A 22695-nucleotide genomic window follows, 5' to 3' on the forward strand; every position below is an offset into this window, starting at 1 on the left:
TTATGGTTTCCTGAAACCCTTCAGACACAGTCTAAACTTGCTCTGCAAAGCCCTGTGTTCTGATTGTTGTCAGCAATCTCTTTTACCTCCTTTTGCTCTCCCATACCACACCTGACTACTTAAGATACAGCATGCCAGATTCCTCAAACTTCCATGTGTTAGACTCTTTTGGAATGCTGTTCTTTCTCCTTCCTCTTCCAAACCAGTTCCTACTCGTCCTTCAGCAAGACCCTGAGCCTCAGGCAACACGCCTTTTCTGGGGTCTTCCTCTACCTTGCTTCCACCAGGCCGACTGAGCAGTCTCTCTCCCTGTACTCCTGGAGCGTGAGGCTTTTTATCCTTTTTTCATGGCATTAATCTGGCAGTTCTAAAGCAAAGTGGTACAGCTTTGTCTTCCAGCGCTCCGGGAGGAACACTCAGAGCTGTGTAAGTCCCAGCTCTTGCACATAGCAACGAGGTGATTTTTAGGCAATTTATTTGGCCATTCTGAGCTGTTAATCTGTAAAATGAGGATTCTACCTGCTAAGGATTTATGCATTTAGGAACTATTCATTGAGTGCCTGCTGTGTGCTAGATTCTCTGTTGTCAGTGACAAGCAAGTACAGTTCCTCCTTCTGGGGGCAATAGGGAGGTAAACCATCACAGTGGAGAGTGACCTGCCTCATGACTGCAGTGAACACCAGGCGCTGAGAGCTCCCAGCACATCCCTGCTGCCTTTTGTTGGAGCAGGAGGCAGGCACTCAGATTATTGCTACATTGAATGAATGAATGAAAAAAGTGAACAAAGAAACAAACCAACAGATAAATACTTTGAACCTATGTTTTGATCTGCCTCTCAAACCTGCTTTTGACTTTTTTTTAGAGTTTCATTCTCACATCTCCAGTGTGTTAGCCTAAATCTTACTGTTCTCTACTAAATGTTTACCTAGTAGACCATGGAAGAAACATGCACTTCTCTTTATTTCTTTGAAGATGCAGACAGTGAAGGAGGTAGCCAGGAAGAGAGTGAGCTGGATGACCAAGAAGAACCCCCATTTGTGCCTCCTCCTGGATACATGATGTATACTGTGCTTCCTGATGGCTCTCCTGTACCCCAGGGCATGGCCTTGTATGCACCACCACCTCCTTTGCCCAATAACAGTCGGCCTCTCACTCCCGGCACTGTTGTTTTTGGCCCACCTCCTGCTGGGGCCCCCATTGTGTATGGGCCTCCGCCAGCCAACTTCTCCATCCCCCTCATCCCTGTGGGTGTGCTGCATTGCAACGTGCCAGAGCATCATAACTTAGTAAGTGGAAAGATATGCCACCTTCACCTACACTGTTTCCATGATGACTGCTAACCATGGTGACTGGTAAGATTATATGCTCCTGCTCCTCAGTCACCCTGCTTATGAATGGGTTATAAACCACATGTTTGCAAGGCTGATGTTTAGAACTGAGAAAGCATTCTTTTTATTATAATTATTTTATTTAGATTGTGAACCTGAATTAAGTTCCCAGGTCACTCTACAAACTGGATTAGCCATTTTATAAGAGAAATGTTTTCAGCCCAGAAGTGATCTGTTTTACATGTATTTTTCTATTGTCAAGTGCTACATCAACGTGGATGTATGGATATATTTACATACTAGCATCTCTTGTACACACACATCTATACACATGAACAGCTTACAGCAAGGTTGTTATGGGGATTATCTTTGGGTAGTGGGATTTATTGATTATTATTTTCACAGTTCTTACTGTACATACAATTTTATATTATAATTTTATATTGTTTTTCCTCCTTTATTTTTCAGACATTTCCCCATGGTTTTAAATGTTTTAAAACAACATCTTATGACTGTATAACATTTCTTTATTGTAGGTTGCATAGCTGAGTAACTGTAAATGCACACTGTAATTCATATTCCTTTTTTTAAAAAGGGTGTATTTATTTGTAAGGTAGAGTTAGAGGGAGAAAGAGAGAGTTTCCTTCTATCTGCTGGTTTGCTCCTCAAATGGCCACAATGGCTGGAGCTGGGCCAATCTGAAGCCGGGAACCAGGAGCTTCTTCCAGGTCTCCCTTGTGGGTGCAGGGGCCCAAGTACTTGGGCCATCTCCTGCTGTTTTCCAAGGCTGTTTAGCAGGGAGCCGGATCAGCAACAGAGCAGCTGGGATGCAAATCAGTGCACGTATGGGATGTCAGTGCCATGAGCTGCAGCTTTACCAGCTACACCACAACACCAACCCCCACATTATTTTCTTGGGCTACACTTCAAGGAATGATTACTTCCTAATTGATAGATAACTTTTTAACTTCTTGTTTATAAAAAAATAAAATGCATTCCGTGAGTCTTTGTTTTTTCTTTCCTTTCCAGTCCCATTTTAATAGGTCCCATTAAAAACCAGTCCCATTTTAACAGGTCAGACTAGCTTGTGTATTTGCATGGTTTACAATGGTAGTCACATTCTCGTGTGGCTTTTCAATGCACAATGTAATTTGGAGCAATTCTCTCTGTTCAGCATTTATTGATACTTTCTTAAATGGGTCTTTTTACTCTCCCAAGTCCTTGGATCCCTTCCCACATGTGAGAGACCGAGATGAAGCTCTTGGCTCCTGGCTTCAGTGTGGCCTAGACGTGGCCATTGCAGATATTTGTGGAGTGAACCAGCGGACAAAAGATCTCTGTCTCTCCCTCTATTTGTAACTCTGCCTTTGAAATAAATATTAAAAAAAAAAAAGGAATCTAGGTCATAGATATCAGTTTAACCTCAGTTCATTTCAGTTTGCCAGGAAACAGTGAAAATCTTGGGTTTGTTTTTTCCGTTGTTGTTCAGGAGAATGAAGTTTCCAGATTAGAAGACATAATGCAGCATTTGAAATCAAAGCGACACGAAGAACGGTGGGTGAGAGCGTCCAGACGGCAGTCTGAGAAAGAAATGGAAGAGCTGCATCATAATATCGATGCTCTTTTGCAAGAGAAGAAAGACTTAGAGCATGAAGTAGAAGAATTACATAGAACTATCCAGAAACATCAGCAGCGAAAGTAATTACTATAGCTATTGCATTTTTATAATTCAGATGAATATGATTTTAGTTCATTAAGATAACCTAAATTAATTACTTTCTCAATGTCTGAAAGAATTTCTGTGGTCTTGGAGATGCACTAGATATATGCTATGTAAAATAGCGATCGCTAGCCACATGTGACTACTGAGTATTTGAAATGTGGCTGATGAAACTGAAGAATAGAATTTAATAGCCTCATATTGGAAAGTGTAGGTCTAAGTTCTCTTGGCCAGTAATCCAAGTCAGCTCTTCTTGTAGTTCCCCTTGGAGAATGGCAAGACCATTACCCCTCCCCAGTTACCCTAGCTGAAAACATGGCAGTGGTTCTCAACTCTACGCTTTTCCTTACTCCTGTAGGAATCCAGTTGGTCTCCCAAGTCCTGCTGACTGCATGTACCAAGTGCTTTCAGATTGGCCCCTTTCTGTCACCTCCATTGCTCTGATTTTTAAGCAGTCTCATCCTAGGTTATTGTAATAGCTCCCACCCTGGCCTTCCATGTCTTATCTCTCTCCACTCTCTTTGACACCCTGTGACTCTCAGTCCCTTCAGAATGTACACACCTTCTACACACAGAGCTGCCTGCACACCCTTACACATGCTGTGCTTTGCCTGAAATGCCTTATTTGCTAATTCTAGTCTTCCTTTCAGAACAAAGGTCAGAGATCCTCTCTTACACAAAGCTTTTCATTTCTCAGGCACTCCCGATTTGGAGTTAGCAGTCTTGGGCAGAGCAGGATGCACACAGTGTTGTGAGGAGCCCAGGAGCTCCTTGAGAACAAGCTAGATCTCTGTCCCTATGTCCCAGCACCCATCATAGGGCCAGTTAATGAATATAGCATCTGTTGATTGGGTCAGTTATGTTAAAGCTCATTTTCTGCAGTAGTCCATGAATTATGATGGTTCTCCTGTTTTTGTCATTTAAGCCAGGCCAGCCCAGAACTCAGGGTGGGTGGGAGGCCTTCAGAGTACACAGAGCTAAGAGATGGTCGCTGCCTTCTAAGACCACACATGACTGACTACCTAATGAGCTGGCAGGAGAAAGCAGCTACACCAAGATTGGGATGGAGCAGGTGTCTGGCACAGTGATTAAGAGATTGTTTGAGATACATGCATTCTACACAGGAGTGCTGGGGTTCAAGTTGTGATTCGAAGTGAGCTACCAGGAGCTAGTAGATGATAGCTCAAGTAGTTAGGTCTCTGCCACACATGTGGGAGACCCAAATTGAGTTCCCAGCTTCTGGCTTTGACTTGATCCAGCTCCAGCTGTTGGAGGCATTTGGAAAGTAACCCATGAATGGGAGATATCTGGTTCTCCCTCCCTCCCTTCTCCCCTCCTTCCCTTTCAAGTAACCAAAATTATTAATTAAAAAAAAAAAGAGTTGAGTATTAGATGTTTGAGGGTTGGAGGGATGGGTTATGTCTTATTTTTGAGGGTGTGTGTGTGTGTGTGTGTGCGTGTGTATATATATATTTATATATATGGGGCAGTTTTTTTATTTAGAGGAGAATGGTAGAGCAATAGGGTAACCACTTTCTCCTGTTACAAAAGTATAATAAATGATCATTCTAGGGCATGTGGGTACCACGAGGGGGTGGTCAACAGGTACATGATGTGCAATTGGATAGGAAGAATGGCTTCTAACAATTTGTAGCACGGCGGAATAACTGTGGATCACAACATTTAAACTTTCTTTCAAAAATAACTGGTAGACAGGATTTTGCTCCCAACACAAAGATAAGTGTTAGGTGATGGATATACCAATTACCCTGATATGATCATTACACATTGTGTACATGTATTGAAATATCATTGTGTCACATAAATATGCACAATTATGTGTCAATTAAAATTTCTTAATATTCAAAGAAGAAAATAAAGATCTATACTTTAATTTAAAGAGAAAAAAATCTAATATATTAAATTTATTTTCATATTTTTCTGAAATGTCATGAGTCCTCCCCATTTTCAAATAATTTTTCCATGTTAGCCTTGAGTTGTTGATCATGTGTCATGCTTTTTTTAATTTTCTTTTTTGTGGGGGATGGGAGGCAGAAAGATAAGAGAAACAGAGACAAATACAGAGAAAGAATACCCATCCTCTGGTTCACTCCCCAAATGCCCATAGACTAAAGCCAGGAGCCAAGAACTCAATCTAGGTCTCCCATATGGGTGGCAGGGGTCCAGTTGAGCTACTAGTGCTGCCTGCTAGGGTCTGCACTGGCAGGAGTCCAGAGAAAGGAGCCACAGGTGGATGTCAAACCCAGGTACTCTGATTTGGAATTTGGGCACATGAGCCGCTAAGCTAAATACCAGCTCTGTGTCTTGCTTATTGACCTGAAATATTGTCCATCATAGTTTTAGTCTAGCAGAGTGGAATAGATCACAGAAGCAGGTAGCCTTGAGGGCAGCTTGTAAATGTGGGCCTTAAAGGACATTTTGAGGACCTGGATGATTGTTGTTTTAGTGGTTTGTTGTTAATCCCTCAGAAGAATGGAAGTATCAACATTGTCTTGGCCACCTACTGACAACCCAATAATTGTCACATTTAGAAAGACAAACATATCGTATACTTTACATATTTTACATTTATTTTTCAATAGTATTCCAGGATTAATAAAAAGGTAAACATAGACCTTGAACATAATCAAATGTAAATGTAACTGTCCCTCTTGTCCTTCTCATACGAAATTAGAAAATCCTCCTCCATCTTTCGGTAATTAGGCTGCAAGTGTCGCTGTTTCCTGCATTTGAAATCTTTGACTTTGTCTCTGTGATTATTTTTAGGGACTTCATTGATGGAAATGTTGAGAGTCTAATGACGGAACTAGAAATAGAGAAATCACTCAAACACCAAGAAAATATTATAGATGAAATCGAGTGCATTGAGAAGACTCTACTGAAACGTCGCTCCGAGCTCAGGGAAGCCGATCGCCTCCTCGCGGAGGCCGAGAGCGAGCTTTCGAGCACCAGAGAGAAGGTCTGTCCTGCTGCGGTGTGGGTGTGAGCCAGCTTGCTGTCGTGCATGGAAAGCACAGGAGCATGTCACAGCATACTCTTCCAAGTCCAGACAGCCGAGCTCCAGCCTGGACCGTGCTAGTTAGGCAGCCGTGAAAAGCTTTGTGCTTCCCCCATCTATACATTCAGGATAAGAATAGATAGGCTATTCAGTATGAATTAGATAGCATATTTTAAACTCCTAAGGTCATTTAGTTCCTTACCCTTTGTGTATCCTTTTTAAATTTTTCTGGCTCTGATATTTGTGATTTTTTAAATAATCAAACTTCCATCTGCTGGTTCATTTCCCAAATGGCCACTACAGCCAGGGCTGGGCCAGACAGAAGCCAGGAGGAAAGAGCTTCTTCTGGGTCCCTTATGTGGGTGCAGGGGCCCAAGGATTTGAGCCATCCTCTGCGGTTTTCCCAGGAACATTAGCAGGGAGCTGGATCAGAAGTGGAACAGTCAGGACTTGAATTGATAGAAATATGGGATGCTGGTGTCACATGAGGCAGTTTTACCTATTAAGCCACAACGCTAGCCCCTACGTGGGATATTTAATAGACAGACTTAACATATAAACTCCTCTGTGTTTAGTGTAACTATAAAACTTCAGTTTTTTGGCTGAAAGTAAGTCCTTGCTCAACCAAGTGCAAGCCAAACACTATATGTGGACCTTCTGAAGACATTGTTTTCAACATTTTAGGCAGAAAAAAAAAAAGTTGATTTTTTTAAAAAGGATTTGGCAAATCTTGTATAGGAAAACTTCTAAATGCTTTAAAACTACTTAATATTTGTGTTTCTCAACCACAATCAAATCATCACATTGTGTTTTTAGTTGATAATGTCTAGAGTACAGCGAGAATCTGTGTGAAAGTTATCTCGGCAGAAACCAAACCACTTGACTGCAACGTAATTGGGTAAATAGTTTTACCACAGAGAATGACAGTAGTATTACAGATTGTTTTGGAATAAAATGATCCTAAGCAGTCCCAGCACCTTCAAATGGCTTTTATTTTTGCATAGCTTTTCTGCCTTTGATGACACAGATGCAGTTTTATATAACTGCTGTCATGGTGCTTATCCCATTGTTTTAGCCAACATAGTATTAATATTCCATGTTACTACATTATCTTTTTTATTTTGTTAAGATTTACTTTATTTATTTGCAAGGCAGAGTTAGGGAGAGTCTGAGTGGGGCAGGGTCGGATATCTTCTATCCACTAGTTCACTCCCCAAATGGCTGCAACAGCCAGGGCTGGGCCAGGCTGAAGTCAGGAACCAGGAGCTTCATCCAGGTCTCCCAAGTGGGTACAAGGATCCAAGCACTCGGGCCATCATCCACTGCTTTGCCAGGTGCATTGGCAGGGAGCTGGATTGGAAGTGGAGTAGCTGTGAACGGTGCCTGTATGGGATGTGGGATGCCAGCATCACAAGCAGTGGCTTTACACACTGTGTCACAATGCTGCCCTCGTTATCATTTTAAATGCTACATTTTATTCTCTGTGTTCATGCTTTATTGCTTAGCTAATCTATTTTTCAAGTTTTCTGCTATTTCACTATCTAATGAGGATTTTTAAGTTATAATTCTTTGCCTCTGAATTATTTTATGAGAATTGCCAGGTGAACATGAAAGGACGTTTTTATGTCTTTGTGTATTATCTTGTTGTTTTCCAAGAGTTGTACCAGTTTATGCTGCTGACAGCTATGAGTATTGCAACTGAACTGCTTTTAATGGTAGTTTCTTTTCTAGACAAAAAATGCTGTTGAAAAGTTCACTGGTGCCAAGAAAAATTTGTTGGAAACCGAGTCAGATGCTGAGGAGTTAGAAAGGAGAGCTCAGGAAACGGCTGTTAACCTTGTCAGAGCTGATCAGCAGCTAAGGTGGGTGGAGTTCCTAAGCCCCTGATGTGCACAGTGAGAAGATGGTTCTGGGAGGACAGTCATGGTTTATGATGCACAAGGTGTAAGTCTAAGAAGCCTCAGGGGGAATAAACCAATGTGTTTTAGATTGCTCCAGGCTGACGCAAAGGATTTGGAGCAGCACAAAATTAAGCAAGAAGAAATCTTGAAAGAAATAAACAAAGTTGTAGCAGCAAAAGACTCAGACTTACAGTGCTTAAACAAGAAAAAAGAACAACTGACAGAAGAGTAAGTATGGCTTCAGTGGGGCTGTAGGGGCTTGTGCTGGAAGACAGCGCTGGGGGCCCACCTCCCTTGGGACCTGCTGCAGCACTGCTGGTGACTTTTAGGCTTCAGAAACTGCAGAAAGACATCGAGACAGCAGAACACAATGAGGATCACCACCTGCAGGTCCTTAAGGAATCGGAGACCCTCCTTCAGGCTAAGCGAGCTGAATTGGAAAAGCTGAAAAGCCAGGTATGGCAATAGACACCTGGAAAGAACCATTCATGCTGCTCTAAAACCTACCTGTGTTTTAGGATGATAAGAGTATGCATGTTTGTAGATAAATACTGAGAATACAAAATAAAGTATAAAAAATAAACAAGACTGTATATCATAGTGTTTGAATATACAATCTAACCTAAATTTCAGTCCCAACTCAATACAATGTGTTACGCAGTAAAATGAGTCTTTAATCATGGTATATTCTGAGATCATGTATGTTAAATATGTTGATGAACACGTTGTGTTTTTAGTCTGTACCAAAGTATAAAACTGGTCATCTAATAAAGGGAGATTATGAGTATTTTTTAAAATTTCTTCCTTTTGCATGTTTGCATAGTCTATTTATTTGGTAAACAAATATCTATTGCCTTTAAAATTGTAAGTAATTTTTTAACTTAAAAAATGGATAAATTGGCCAGCGCCGCAGCTCAATAGGCTAATCCTCTGCCTTGCGGCGCTGGCACACCGGGTTCTAGTCCCGGTCGGGGTGCCGGATTCTGTCCCGGTTGCCCCTCTTCCAGGCCAGCTCTCTGCTGTGGCCCAGGAAGGCAGTGGAGGATGGTCCAAGTGCTTGGGCCCTGCACCCCATGGGACACCAGGATAAGCACCTGGCTCCTGGCTTCAGATCAGCGCGGTGCACCGGCCGCAGCGTGCCAGCCATTGGAGGGTGAACCAACGGCAAAGGAAGACCTTTCTCTCTCTCTCTCTCACTGTCCACTCTGCCTATCAAAAAAAAAAATTTTTTTAAATGGATAAATTGGCCGGCGCCGCGGCTCACTAGGCTAATCCTCCGCCTTGCGGCGCCGGCACCCCAGGTTCTAGTCCTGGTCGGGGCGCCGGATTCTGTCCCGGTTGCCCCTCTTCCAGGCCAGCTCTCTGCTGTGGCCAGGGAGTGCAGTGGAGGATGGTCCAAGTGCTTGGATCCTGCACCCCATGGGAGACCAGGAGGAGCACCTGGCTCCTGCCATCGGATCAGCGCGGTGCACCGGCCGCAGCGCACCAGCCGTGGCGGCCATTGGAGGGTGAACCAACAGCAAAGGAAGACCTCTCTCTCTCTCTCTCTCTCTCTCACTGTCCACTCTGCCTGTCCAAAAAAAAGAAAAGGATTAATTTTAAAGCTATCTGCATAACCTCTGTCGCCAGTATTGTCAAAATGCAGTAAGTTATAGATGAGAAACAAGTTCTTTAAAACCCATACTTGAGAGATAATGATTACTGTCACACTGTTCTTGCTATAATTTGAGTAATTTCAAATCTGTGAGCTCAAGGTCTGTATTAGGCATTTCATGCTCACACCCCACCGTGGCTTTCCTGTTTCTTGGGTGGGGAATATTAGCTAAAAGTTATATTTAACTTATAACCTTTAGCTGGATTTCCTTTAGTGATTTCCAGGTTAACAAGAAGGCTCTACAGCTTTTGCCAAACTTTGCATTCTTCCTTTTTCTGTAATAAGGTGGCGAGTCAACAGCAGGAAATGACTGTCTTAGACAAGCAGCTGGCACATAAAAAGGAGGAGCTGCAGCTCCTCCAAGAAAGTCTGATCCAGGCGAAAGCTGACCTCCAGGAAGCTCTAAGACTGGGAGAAACTGAAGTAACTGAGAAATGCAGTCATATCAGGGTATGTTTTTCAGTGAATTTTCTTGAGTCCTGTGACAGTGCTCTGCATTTATTTGCGGTATTTTCATCAATTCTCCACAAATGAAAATATGAATCCCTGGAATCTTGCCTCCTCTAACATCAGTTTAGTGCTGTGTATCCATTCTGTGTCACGTTCCGTTCCCCTCTGTTGTTTTCTGGATGTACCCGAGGGTCTGTGCCCCTGTGCCTTACTCATGTCATTTCTTCAGGAATTCCCTTTCTTTCTTTTCATTTTTTTTTTTAAGATTTATTTGAAAGAGTTATACAGAGAGGGAAGGAGAGGCAGAGAGAGAGATATCTTCTGTCCCCTGGTTCACTCCCCAATTGACCACAACGGTCAGAGCTGGGCCGATCCAAAGCCAGGAGCCAGGAGCCTCCTCCCGGTCTCTCATGCGGGTGCAGGGGCCATCTTCTACTGCTTTCCCAGGCACAGCAGAGAGCTGGATCGGAAGTGGAGCAACCAGGACTCGAACTGGTGCCCATATGGGATGCTGGCGCTATAGGTGTCAGGTTTACCCCCTATGCCACAGCGCGGGCCCCAGGAATTCCCTATCACTAGCCAGATGCCATCTATTTCTCATGCCCCAGCTTCATGCCACCTCCTCTAAGATTTGCCTGAGTTTTTCCTTTACTGTGGAAGGAGTTTCTGTCTCTTGTGGTTTGATAACACTTTGCAAGTTTCCTAGGGCAGCTTAGCCTTTGGTGAGAGTAGTTAGGTTCTCTGCTTTACCTTTCTTGGGGGTACTGAGCCCCTAGAGGGAAGGAGCCATCTCTGAATCAGCCTTTTTTCCCTGCAACACATTATTTACACATACATTTAAATGAAAATAATATGTTACTTTCTTACTTCTGTTAGATGGAAATAGGTTAGTGTAAAGTGTAGTGCTGTTTTTGACATAAAAGGCAAAATTAAACTTGTTTCCAAATCAGAATTTCTGTGAAATGAGATAATTTGTAACAGAATTGATTTTAAAATAATTTGCATTCATAATTTCACAAAGAGGGGTGGTGAATTTTTTTTTTCTTTTAAACACAGGAAGTAAAGTCACTTCTGGAAGAACTGAGTTTTCAGAAAGGAGAACTGAATGTCCAGATTAGTGAAAAAAAAACACAACTTGCACTTATAAAGAAGGAAATTGAAAAAGAGGAAGAAAATCTTCAGGTGGTTTCAGGGCAAATGTCTAAACATAAAGCTGGTAAGTTTGAAGAAAAACAGTCATACAATGTTTCAGGTGAGAAATATCTATGTTCCAGGTCACAGAAAAACTAGAATGGTCGATTTAGCATCTTTTAAAGTTTAACCTTATACTATTTAAAGAAAAGCAGGTTATAAAAGGGTAATATTTTCTGCTGTTGAAATTGATAAAGCTTATTTAAAAGCAAAATAATCATATCCATTGCTGTAAGACAGGTACTTAGGGGTTTTCCATTAGCCTACAAACTGGAACAATCTCTCGGTGTTTTATGACTCTCAAAATTTTCATGTGTTTAACCAGTCAGCCCATTTCTAGTAATTCAGAGAGGTCAAGAATTGGTTCATTGCAGCCATGTTTATAATGACAAATATTTGGAAATAACCAATATAAAGGCTGTGTTTTTAACATTTCAATGACATGCAAACTTGCTCCTGAAGAGATTGAAAAATACATTAAAATTGAATATGGAGTCTAGTCCCAATTTATTTTAATGTATGTGTGTATATAAGTATGTGTGTTCCTGGAAGCAGATACATCACATTGTTATTGTTAATAGTCATCATCTGGATGATGGGATAGTGATGGATTTTTGTTTTTTTCTCTTAAATTATTTTTCTATTTTCCAGTTTTCTACAGTGAGCAAATAATCAGAAAAAAGAGTATTTAGGTATCTATATTTCAAAGGGTAAAATGTTTTTCTATTTTGATTACTTTTTTTTTTTTTTTTTTTTTTTTTTTGACAGGCAGAGTGGACAGTGAGAGAGAGAGACAGAGAAAAAGGTCTTTCTTTGCCATTGGTTCACCCTCCAATGGCCGCCGCGGCCGGCGCACTGCGGCCGGTGCACCGCACTGATCCGATGGCAGGAGCCAGGTACTTATCCTGGTCTCCCATGGGGTGCAGGATCCAAGGACTTGGGCCATCCTCCACTGCACTCCCTGGCCACAGCAGAGAGCTGGCCTGGAAGAGGGGCAACCGGGACAGAATTCGGTGCCCTGACCGGGACTAGAACCTGGTGTGCCGGCGCCACAAGGCGGAGGATTAGCCTAGTGATTACTTTCATTCAGGCAAAATGTTTTCAGTTTGTTCTTTTTTATGTGAAAGTAAATGCTTTTAGAAGTATATCTTTGGGGCTGGCACTGGGGTACAGCAGGTTAGGCTGCAGACTACAGCACCAAAATCCCATGTGGGCACTGGTTCTTTTCCCAGCTGCCCCACTCCGATCCAGCTCTCTGCTGATGTGCCTTGGAAAGCAGCAGAGGATGGCCCAAGGCATCCATGTACCCATGTATCCACGTGGGAGACCTGAGGCTCCTGGCTTTGGCCTGGCCCAGCCTTGGTTGGTTATTGCAGCCATTTGGGGAGTGAACCAGCATATGGAAATCTCTTTCTCTGTCTCTCCTTCCCACTCTCTCTAATTCTGTATTTCAAATAAATAAATGAATGAATCTTTATATATATATATATTTATCTTTGTTAAATATTTTCATTAAAATGTTTTTGGAAATTAAATAATGTTCAGTGAAACTCTAGGTTTTATTACACTAAAGCTATAATTAGCACAATTCAGCTCAACAATATTTTTTTGATTATCCATTGTTTTCTGTATCAGTCAATAGCGTTATTTTCTTTTCCATTTTATAAATGTTTCTATATTCATTTAATAGCATGGACCATGTGTTGTTTCTGTCTGATAGAACTGAAGAATATTCTGGACATACTGCAACTGGAAAACAATGAGCTACAAGGTTTGAAGCTACAACATGATCAGAAGGTGTCTGACTTAGAGAAGATCCAGGTTGAAGTGCTACAGGTAAGGACAAGCCCTTTGTACCCTTAGCAAACTGCAGCCTTTCCCTCTCCTGATGTTGAAGTCCTCTCTTACCTGATTCAGGAAAAACTGGCATTGGAGAATTTGCAGCAGACAGCCCAGCAACAGAAAGCGGAGATAGAATGGCAGAAGCAGCTCCTTGAGAGGGACAAACAGGAAATAGAGCGAATGACTGTTGAAATCCGAGCACTACAACCATGTGTGGAATGTTTGAGCAAAGAAAAGGAAGATCTCCAAGACAAGTGTGACAGCTGGGCAAAGAAACTGGCACAAACCAAAAGGTGAGAACAAGAACAATTAAGCTGGCAAGATCACTTCTTGAAGTCCAGAGCATTATAAACGTATTATTTAAAAGTTGACCGCCGGCGCCGTGGCTCAATAGGCTAATCCTCCACCTTGTGGCGCCGGCACACCGGGTTCTAGTCCCGGTCGGGGCGCCGGATTCTGTCCCGGTTGCCCCTCTTCCAGGCCAGCTCTCTGCTATGGCCAGGGAGTGCAGTGGAGGATGGCCCAGGTGCTTGGGCCCTGCACCCCATGGGAGACCAGGAAAAGCACCTGGCTCCTGGCTCCTGCCATCGGATCAGCGCGGTGCGCCGGCTGCAGTGGCGGCCATTGGAGGGTGAACCAACGGCAAAAGGAAGACCTTTCTCTCTGTCTCTCTCTCTCACTGTCCACTCTGCCTGTCAAAAAAAAAAAAAAAAAAAAAAAAAAAAAGTTGGACAAAAAAAACACACTGTACAAATTATCATAATACAATGCATCAGTGACATTTTCTGGTGAATTTCCTTTCACTTTGTTCCTGAAAAGTACTTTTTAAAATAATATTTTGTGATTTTTTAAAGTAAAATAATACATGTTGGAAATAAATGGAGAGATATTCATGGATAGAAAGACACAATGTTAAGATTTAGTTCTCAGATTGATCTGTAGGTTCAAAACAATTATGATAAAAATCCCAATAGATACTTTATGTAGAATCAACAAGCTAGTTCTAAAATTCACATGGACCTAGAATAGAATTTATGACATCAAAATGACTGAAAAAGAACAAAAGCTTAGGGCTGGTGCAAGCACTGTGAGACAGCAGGTTTAAGCTACACCTACAATCCCCTGATTGGAGTTCCCTGCTGCTCCACTTTTAGTCCAACTCTAATGTACCTGGGAAAGCAGTAGAAGATGCCCCAAGTGCTTGGACCCCTGCCAGCCACATGGGAGACCAGGATGGAGTTCAGGTTCCTGGCTTTGGCCTGACCCAGCCCTGGCCATTGCAGCTATTGGGGAAGTGAATCAGCAGATGGAAGATCTCTCTCTGTCTCTCCCTCTTTCTTTATAACTCTGCCTTTAAAAAAAAAAATTTATTTATTTGAAAGTGTTACAGAGAGAGGGAGAGACAGAGTTCTTCCATCCACTGGTTCACTCCCCAGATGGCCACAACGGCCAGAGCTGCGCAGATACGAAGGCAGGAGCCAGGAGCTTCTTCTAGGTCTCCCGGGTGCAGGGGCCCAAGGACTTGAGTCATTTTCTACTATTATCCCAGGCCATAGCAGAGAGCTGGATCAGAAGAGGAGCAGCCAGGACTAGTACCAGTGCCCATATGGGATGCCAGTGCTTCAGGCCAGGGTTTTAACCCACTGTGCCATGGTGCCAGCCCCATACTCTGCCTTTCAAATAAATAAATGTTTAAAAAAAAAAAAAGTCTAGGGCTAAACAAATCTGATTGCAAGACTTAGTATAAAGCTGTAATAATCAAAACACTGTGGTATTTTTTTTAAGTTTTATTTAATAAATATAAATTTTGAAAGTACAACTTTTGGATTATAGCAGCTTTTTCCCCCATAACCTCCCTCCCACCCACAACCATCCCATCTCCTACTCCCTCTCCCATCCCATTCTTCATGAAGATTCATTTTGAATTATCTTTATATACAGAAGATCAACTTAATATAAGTAAAGATTTCAACAGTTTGTACCCACACAGATACACAAAGTATAAAGTACTGTTTGAGTACTAGTTTTACCGTTAATTCACATAGTACAACACATTAAGGACAGAGATCCTACCTGAGGAGCAGGTGCACAGTGACTCCTGTTATTGATTTAACAATTGACACTGATTTATGATGTCAGTGATCACCTGAGGCTCTTGTCATGAGCAGCCAAGGCTATGGAAGCCTCTTGAGTTCACACACTCTAACCTTATTTAGACAAGGCCATAATCAAAGTGGAAGTTCTCTATTCCCTTCAGAGAAAGGTACCTCCTTCTTTGATGGCCTGTTCTTGCCGCTGGGATCTCACTCACAGAGATCTTTCATTTAGGTCATTTTTTTTTTTTGCCACAACACTGTGGTATTGAAGGTGTGAAGATAGATGGATATATCAATGGAACAGAACAGAAAGTCCAAAAATAAACTCATACATGATGTATATAACTGATTTTGACAAAGACCTCTTTTTCAGTAGAGAAAAAAATGATCCTTCCAAGAAATGTTGCAGAACAGCTGGACATCTAAAACCAAAACAGTGAACTTCAATCCATAGCTCACACTGTATACAAACAATAACTCAAAATGTGCCCTAAACATAAATGTGAAACATAAATATGAAGCTTCTAGAAGAAAATATAGAAGAACATTTGTGACTTTGGATTCCGCAAAAATGTCGTAGACAGAACACCAAAAGCATAATCCATAAAAGAATTATTAAAATTAGACTTCATCAAAATTCAAATATCTGTTCCTCAAGACACAGTTAAGGTAAATGAAAAAAATACCACAGGTTGGGAAAAAAATCTTTGTATCCCTGTACTAATAAAAAACTTGGATGTAGAAAAGAAAAGAACTCTTAAAACTCAATAAGAAAACACAAGTCAGTTTTAAAAATGAGCAAAAGAGGCTGGAGCCGCGGCTCACTAGGCTAATCCTCCGCCTAGCGGCGCCGGCACACCGGGTTCTAGTCCCGGTCGGGGCGCTGGATTCTGTCCCGGTTGCCCCTCTTCCAGGCCAGCCCTCTGCTGTGGCCAGGGAGTGCAGTGGAGGATGGCCCAGGTGCTTGGGCCCTGCACCCCATGGGAGACCAGGAAAAGCACCTGGATCCTGGCTCAAGCCATCGGATCAGCGCGGTGCGCCGGCCGCAGCGTGCCAGCCGCGGCGGCCATTGGAGGGTGAACCAACGGCAAAGGAAGACCTTTCTCTCTGTCTCTCTCTCTCTCACTGTCCACTCTGCCTGTCAAAAAAAAAATAAAAAAAAATGAGCAAAAGATTTGAGCAGACATTTTTCTATAGAAGATAAATGGATGGCAGATAAGCATATGAAAAGATTAGTCATTGGGGAAATGCAAATTAAAACCACAACAGGATATCACTATGCACCAATTGAAATGCTATACTAAATGTTCATAAGAAGCTTTCATATACAACCAATGGGAATATAAAGTGGTATGACAACTTTGGACAGCAGTTTGGCAGCTAAATCAAATACCTACTGACCATTTCACCCCTACGTATGTACTTAAGAGAAAGGAAAACATACTTCCACACAAAGTATACACTAGTGCTTAAGATTTTTTTTTATTTGAAAGAGTTACAGAGAGAGATAGAGACAGAGAGAGAGGTCTTCCATTGCTGGTTCACTCCCCAGATGGCTGTAACAGCTGGAGCTGTGCCAATCCGAATCCAGGAGGCAGGGGCTTCCTCCCAGTGTCTCATGCAGGTGCAGGGCCCCAAGGACTTGGGCCATCTTCTACTGCTTTCCCAGGCCATAGCAGAGAGCTGGATCGGAAGAGGAACATCCAAGACTAGAACCGGCGCCTGTATGGGATGCTGGCGCTTCAGTCCATGGCTTTAACTTGCTGAGCCACAGCACTGGCCCCTCATAGCTTAATTTGTAACTGCACAAATGTTTGTGTCTAAGCTAGTAAATGGGTAAAAAAGTGGAATACAACTAAGCAACAAAAAAGGGATGAAGTATTGATATCCTCAAGAACATGAATGAATCTCAAGGCAATCATGCTGAGTGAAAGCCAGACAGAAACAAGTCCACACTGTATGACTGGCTTTATATGTACACGAGTTGATGTTCATGCATATGTATTATATGGACAGCTATCTTGTTACATTATTGTGTTACCTGCTTTTTTACTTACCATGAAGTAGCGATCCACTTTTCTCAGATCTGGAATTCTGAATGATATCTATACTTTTTATCCATGATTTTTATAAAACTTCAGTGAATCACTTTTTCAGAAAAAATTCCTGTTTAGAAAGCTTATAATACAATTTCTTTTGAAAATGATTTGAAGGTTTTCAGTTTTTTTCATGATTTGTAATAACTCAGACTTTCCATAATATTGTGACTGGATAACACTCACTATTCTTCAGTTATCTCTTGTGTGTGCTTGAATACTTACATTTGACACTCTGACCTGTTCCGTGTGTGAAAGGGTTTTAGCAGCCACAGAAGAAACTAACAGAATGGAGCAATCAAACTTAGAAACGTTGGAACTTCAAGTGAGAAGGCTGCAGCAGGAACTAGAGCGCCTACATGGAGACAAGCTCTCGGCACAGCAGGGCGTCTCGGCAGCACAGCAGCAGCTGCAAGGTGGGGGCAGCAGGAGAGAGGACTGGTGGTGCAGGAGCACCGTCTGCTATCGAGTGTGGGCTTTCTAATATCAGGCTGTGGGAATGGTTGTACAACTCTGTGAGTACACGAAAAGCCATTGAACTGTGTACTTTACATAGGACACATAAAGTATGAGAATTTTATCTCAGTGAAGCTGTTTTCATAAGAACCTAGTTCACGTTCCTTAGAGAACAGTTTAAAAACAGCAAAAAGATGAAATAAAATGTCTATTGGCCTTACCCTCTCAGAGGTAAATCCCATCAACAGTTGGATTTTTCCTAGTGCTGTGTGTACATGTATATGTAGTTTTAAAACTAAAAACAAAGATGCAAATAATAAAGATTTTAAATTACCAAATCTTTATAAATATTCATAGTTTATTTAGGAGAAACTGCTAAGTGATTCTAACAATGCACTTATTAAGCATTTACTATGTTATAGGGATGATGCATTTTTTTCATCTAATATTTATAATATTTTTATGAGATAGAAACTACTGTTTTGCCCATTTGCAGATGAAGAAACTGAAGCTTAGTTTCCTTCTGACCTACTTAATTGAGAAGTAGCATGCTCAAGATCATACAGCTAGTAACGGACAATGCTAGTATAGATATAAATTTTTCCCAAATTGTGTTCTTGAAAAGTACTAAATTTTATTTCTACCTGTAATATAAAAAGTACGTATTTTTAAACCATGAATCTCACCATAATAGGTATTACCTACAGATATTTTTGTTAAAAGGTTTTGAACATGAAAGTCTTTAAAAACCTGGGCTCCAAGCCCAAATGTAACTTTTATTCTTTAATAAAGTAATTTGGTATAGTCATACAGTTTATAGAAAACAGGTTTAAATTCATTTCTCTACTTTGAAGGGGGTGTTCGGATGGGATCCTGGACAATACATATATATGCATTTCTTATTTTATTATAATGTTATTTCTATAGAAAAACAAGAAGCAGTAAAATCACTACAAGAGGAACTAACTAATGTTCAAGACCATTTGAATGTAGCCAAACAGGTAAGGTTAACAATAACAATGCAATATTCTAGTAGTATCTTGAAGGCATGCAGACAGATGGCTAAAATAACTAAAGCCTTCAGTAAGCTGGTTCCTTTTCACATTAGGGATGTCCCTTAGGGCCTTTTTAACAGTCCTCACATAAATAAAAATTTTGGTGCAGACCAGACCTAATTTATTTTAGCTCTTGGACTCTTGATTAAATTAGTGTGTAGGGTTGTGCCAGGACCATAGGCCAACAGCAGCATCTATGAGACCAGATGGGCATTTTCTTTTCTCTTCTCTTTTCTTTTTTCTCTTCTCTTTTCTTTTTTCTCTTCTCTTCTCTTCTCTTCTTTTTCTACCTTTCTTTCTTCCTTTCTCTTTCTTTCTCTCTCTCTTTCTTTCTCTCTCTCTTTCTTCCTTTCTCTCTCTCTCTCTTTCTCTCTCCCTTTCTCTCTCTTTTTCTTTCTTTCTCTCTCTTTCTCTCTTTATCTCTCCCTTTCTCCCTTTCTCCTTTTCTCCCTTTCTCCCTTCCTCCCTCTCTTCCTCTCTTCCTCTCTTTCTCCCTTCCTCTCTTTTTCTTTCTTCCTTCCTTCCTTTCTTCCTTCCTTCCTTCCTTCCTTCCTTCCTTCCTTCCTTCCTTCCTTTCTGTCTGTCTCTCTTTCTTTCTCTCTCTCTCTTCCTCTCTTCCTCCCTTTCTCCCTTCCTCCCTTCCTCCCTCTCTTCCTCTCTTTCTCTCTTCCTCTCTTCCTCTCTTCCTCTCTCTCTCTGTCTCTCTCTCTGTCTCTCTGTCTCTCTCTTTCTCTCTCTCTTTCTTTCTGTCTGTCTGTCTTTCTTTCTTTTTTGGAGGGGAGAGGCCCCCGTGCCAGGAGAGCAAACAGGTTGGACTTCCTGGAGGAAGGAACATCAAGGACAGAGTCTTTTTTTTTTTAAAGATTTATTTATTTACTTGAAAGAGTTATGGGGGCGAGGTGGGGAGAGGTCTTCCATCTGCTGGTTCACTCCCCTTTAGGCTGCAACAGCTGGAGCTGCACTGATCCGAAGTCAGGAGCCAGGAGCTTCCTCCAGGTCTCCCACACAGGTGCACAGGCTCAAGGGTTTGGGCCATCTTCTACTGCTTTCCCAGGCCATAGCAGAGAGCTGGATTGGAAGTGGAGCAGCTGAGACTCCAACCGGCGCCCATATGGGATGTCGGCACTGCAGGTGGCGGCTTTACCTGCTACGCCACAGCACCAGCCCCTTAACCCACAGCACAGATGAAGCCTCCAGAGGCTGGGCTCAGAGTTGATTATGTGCTGACCATCTTGTCATAGGTTGAATAGACTTTCTTGACTCTTGTACTCCTGATATCAAATGGCATTCAGTGTTGTCCTGGTAGCAGAGCTGCTAGCATGTCTGGGGCTCCACTGCCACTCTTTAGAGCAAGAGCAGGAGTAGACTTCGAAATTCCCTCTTTCCATTTGGAGTCTGTTTGTTTTTGTTTTCTTTTTTTTAAGATTTTATTTATTTATTTGAGAGGTAGAGTTACAGACAGTGAGAGGGAGAGACAGAAAAAAAGGTCTTCCATCTGCTGGTTTACTCCCCAATGGCTGCAAAGGCCGGAGCTGCGCCGATCTGAAGCCAGGAGCCAGGAGCTTCTTCTGGGTCTCCCACTCGGGTGCAGGGGCCCAAGGACTTGGGCCATCTTCTGCAACTTTCCCAGGCCATAGCAGAGAGGTGGATCTGAAGTGGAGCAGCTGGGACTAGAACCAACACCCATATGGGATGCCGGCACCACAGGCAGAGGATTAACCAACTGTGCCACGCACTGCCCCCGTAATTGATCCTTTTAAAAATTGTACACAAGTCCTTATGTTTCAGTTAGAAATAATAATGAGCTTTTTTTTTTTCAAAAGATTTATTTTATTTATTTGAAAGTCAGAGTTACAGAGAGAGGTCTTCCATCCACTGGTTCACTCCCCAGATGGCCACAACAGCCAGAGCTGAGCTGATCAGAAGCCAGGAGCCAGGAGATTCCTCCAGGTCTCCCACAGGGGTACAGAGCCCAAAGACTTGGGCCATCTTCTACTGTTTGCCCAGGCCATAGCAGAGAGCTGGATTGAAAGTGGAGCAGCTGGGACTCAAACAGGCACACATATGGGATGCTGGCGCTGCAGGTGGGGGCTTTAACCTGCTGTGCCATAGCGCCGGCCCAATAAAGAGCTTTTTTTAAAAAATGCTTAATTAGGGCTCCTTAATAAAGAGATATTCATCCTTTTATGAGTTTTTTGTATAAATATTTCAAATAATAGCAAAACCAAGCCTTCAGCTTCATTTTCAGGAAGAATTAGTTTTATTCACAATTTTTCTTCATCTTCTGAACGTCCCGTGAAGTGCATGTCTATTTCCACCTCTTGCCAAGATTCTGACACCTTTTGTCATCTCACTTTTTAGCACTTAAAAGAAGAAAGGCTCTGATTAAGTTTCAATTGGGGCACCTTCCTGTCAGTTCGCTGAGATGATAAAGGCTTCGGGACTTCTAGACTTCTTTTTGTCAGACTCAGTAGATGCTAGGTTGGCTCTGGCCACCCTGGTGGACCTGCTTAGTGAGTGGTTTCCATGTGCTCTTCCACTAAGGACCTGCTTCACACCTCCAAGCGCCGGGACGCACTGCTGGGTGAGCAGAGCCAGCTGCAGGAAGACATCAGTGAATGGATAAAGAGGTTCGAGAACTGTCAGAAAGAAGAGGAGGCGAAACAGCAGCAACTGCAGCTGCTTCAGAATGAGATAGAAGAAAACCAGCTCAAACTAGAGCAGCAGGAAACGGTAGTACTGCACCTGTGGGGTGCTTGTGGAGGGAAGCATTTGTCACTTGTGCGACCTTTGTTCCCTGGGTAGAAAACTTAGAAGTGCCCCCTACAGGACCGAGCGTCACTAAGCTGCCCTTTGTAAGCAGCGGGTAGCTTCTACGCAACTCTGTGACTCTCTGGGCTTCTTACTTACGGGCTGTTCAAACCAGCATCTTGGCCTGGCCAAGAATCCTCATGGCCACATGCAGATTTCTGCCCCTCCTCGTGCCAGCTGGAGAGCTTCTCCGTCACTGCTTGATCACCCGGGTACGGGAACTCTGTCCCTGTGGGCTAAACTAGAATCTGTCCTGTGTTCATGACGTCCCTTCACCTCGGACACTAAGGATTGGTTGCTTTATGACTATGGTTATTCTCCATTAAGATGCTTCAGAGACTCCAGAAAGAGAGAGAGAGTGAAGAAAACACATGGGAAGACAGTAAAGTGACACTGAAGGAGCAGCAGCTCCAGCTGGAGAGGGAGTTGGCGCATCAGCAGAGCAGGCTGGACCAGATGCGCACAGAGGTGCTGGCGGCCGAAGAGCGGGTCAGGACTCTGCAGGAAGAGGAGAGGTGGGGTGAGAGTCTCGAGAAGACGCTGTCCCAAACAAGTAGGTACCCTGGGACATTGCCCGGGGGTCTTCTGGGGGGCTGCTAACCAGAGCATAACCAGGAAGCATAATCGTCCCAGGAGAGATGAGAGATCTGAGCCTAGGACTGACTGCCGAGTCTTTTTACTTTACCAGGCGGTTCCTTTGAGAATCTTCTCTCAAGAAAATAGTACATTAAAGCAAAACAGGCTCAGAGATAGTCTAACGTATACTATTTGTGAGCTTTGGGAATAATGAATGATTCCTTTTGTCTCAACTAGTCAAAAATCAGTATTAATACTCCCTATCCATCCTGATTTGACGTAGTGAATGGTGCTAGAATACAGGTGCTTGGGTCAGTTTGCTTGCTCTTGAACCATAAGAGGGGACTCTGAAGGTTTGTGGCAAAATGGAATTAAAAGTTTATTTTGGTGCAAAAGTTTTTGAAATCTATGCAGTTTTTTCATAATATGCATTTTCTGTGAACTTTTTTTTAAAGACTCAGAGTTGACATGGGTACCCAAGGTAAATGATCCATCAAGAA

At 42.5% G+C, this 22695-nt stretch overlaps 1 protein-coding gene across 14 annotated transcripts in view; it reads left to right on the forward strand.

Annotated features, from left to right (window-relative positions):
- The window catches only part of CNTRL (centriolin), a 108570-nt gene that overhangs the window by 67373 nt on the left and 18502 nt on the right, over positions 1 to 22695 (forward strand). For 12 of the 14 annotated variants that reach the window (XM_051842356.3, XM_051842466.3, XM_051842443.3 and 9 more), the window contains 14 exons: positions 973 to 1286; positions 2818 to 3026; positions 5836 to 6028; positions 7799 to 7929; positions 8056 to 8196; positions 8298 to 8424; positions 9908 to 10072; positions 11129 to 11288; positions 12984 to 13099; positions 13181 to 13398; positions 17556 to 17713; positions 18681 to 18754; positions 21353 to 21541; positions 21947 to 22172. In XM_051842356.3, the coding sequence (XP_051698316.2) occupies positions 973 to 1286; positions 2818 to 3026; positions 5836 to 6028; positions 7799 to 7929; positions 8056 to 8196; positions 8298 to 8424; positions 9908 to 10072; positions 11129 to 11288; positions 12984 to 13099; positions 13181 to 13398; positions 17556 to 17713; positions 18681 to 18754; positions 21353 to 21541; positions 21947 to 22172 (2421 nt within the window). Of the gene's footprint in view, positions 1 to 972; positions 1287 to 2817; positions 3027 to 5835; positions 6029 to 7798; positions 7930 to 8055; positions 8197 to 8297; positions 8437 to 9907; positions 10073 to 11128; positions 11289 to 12983; positions 13100 to 13180; positions 13399 to 17555; positions 17714 to 18680; positions 18755 to 21352; positions 21542 to 21946; positions 22173 to 22695 lie in introns of those variants that run through there. The other 2 variants (XM_051842453.3, XM_089301773.1) reach the window with 2 other exon arrangements.

The sequence above is a fragment of the Oryctolagus cuniculus genome, chromosome 1 (assembly GCF_051225735.1).
Source record: "Oryctolagus cuniculus isolate XC-2025 breed Fujian yellow rabbit chromosome 1, ASM5122573v1, whole genome shotgun sequence".
Taxonomy (NCBI): Eukaryota; Metazoa; Chordata; class Mammalia; order Lagomorpha; family Leporidae; genus Oryctolagus; species Oryctolagus cuniculus.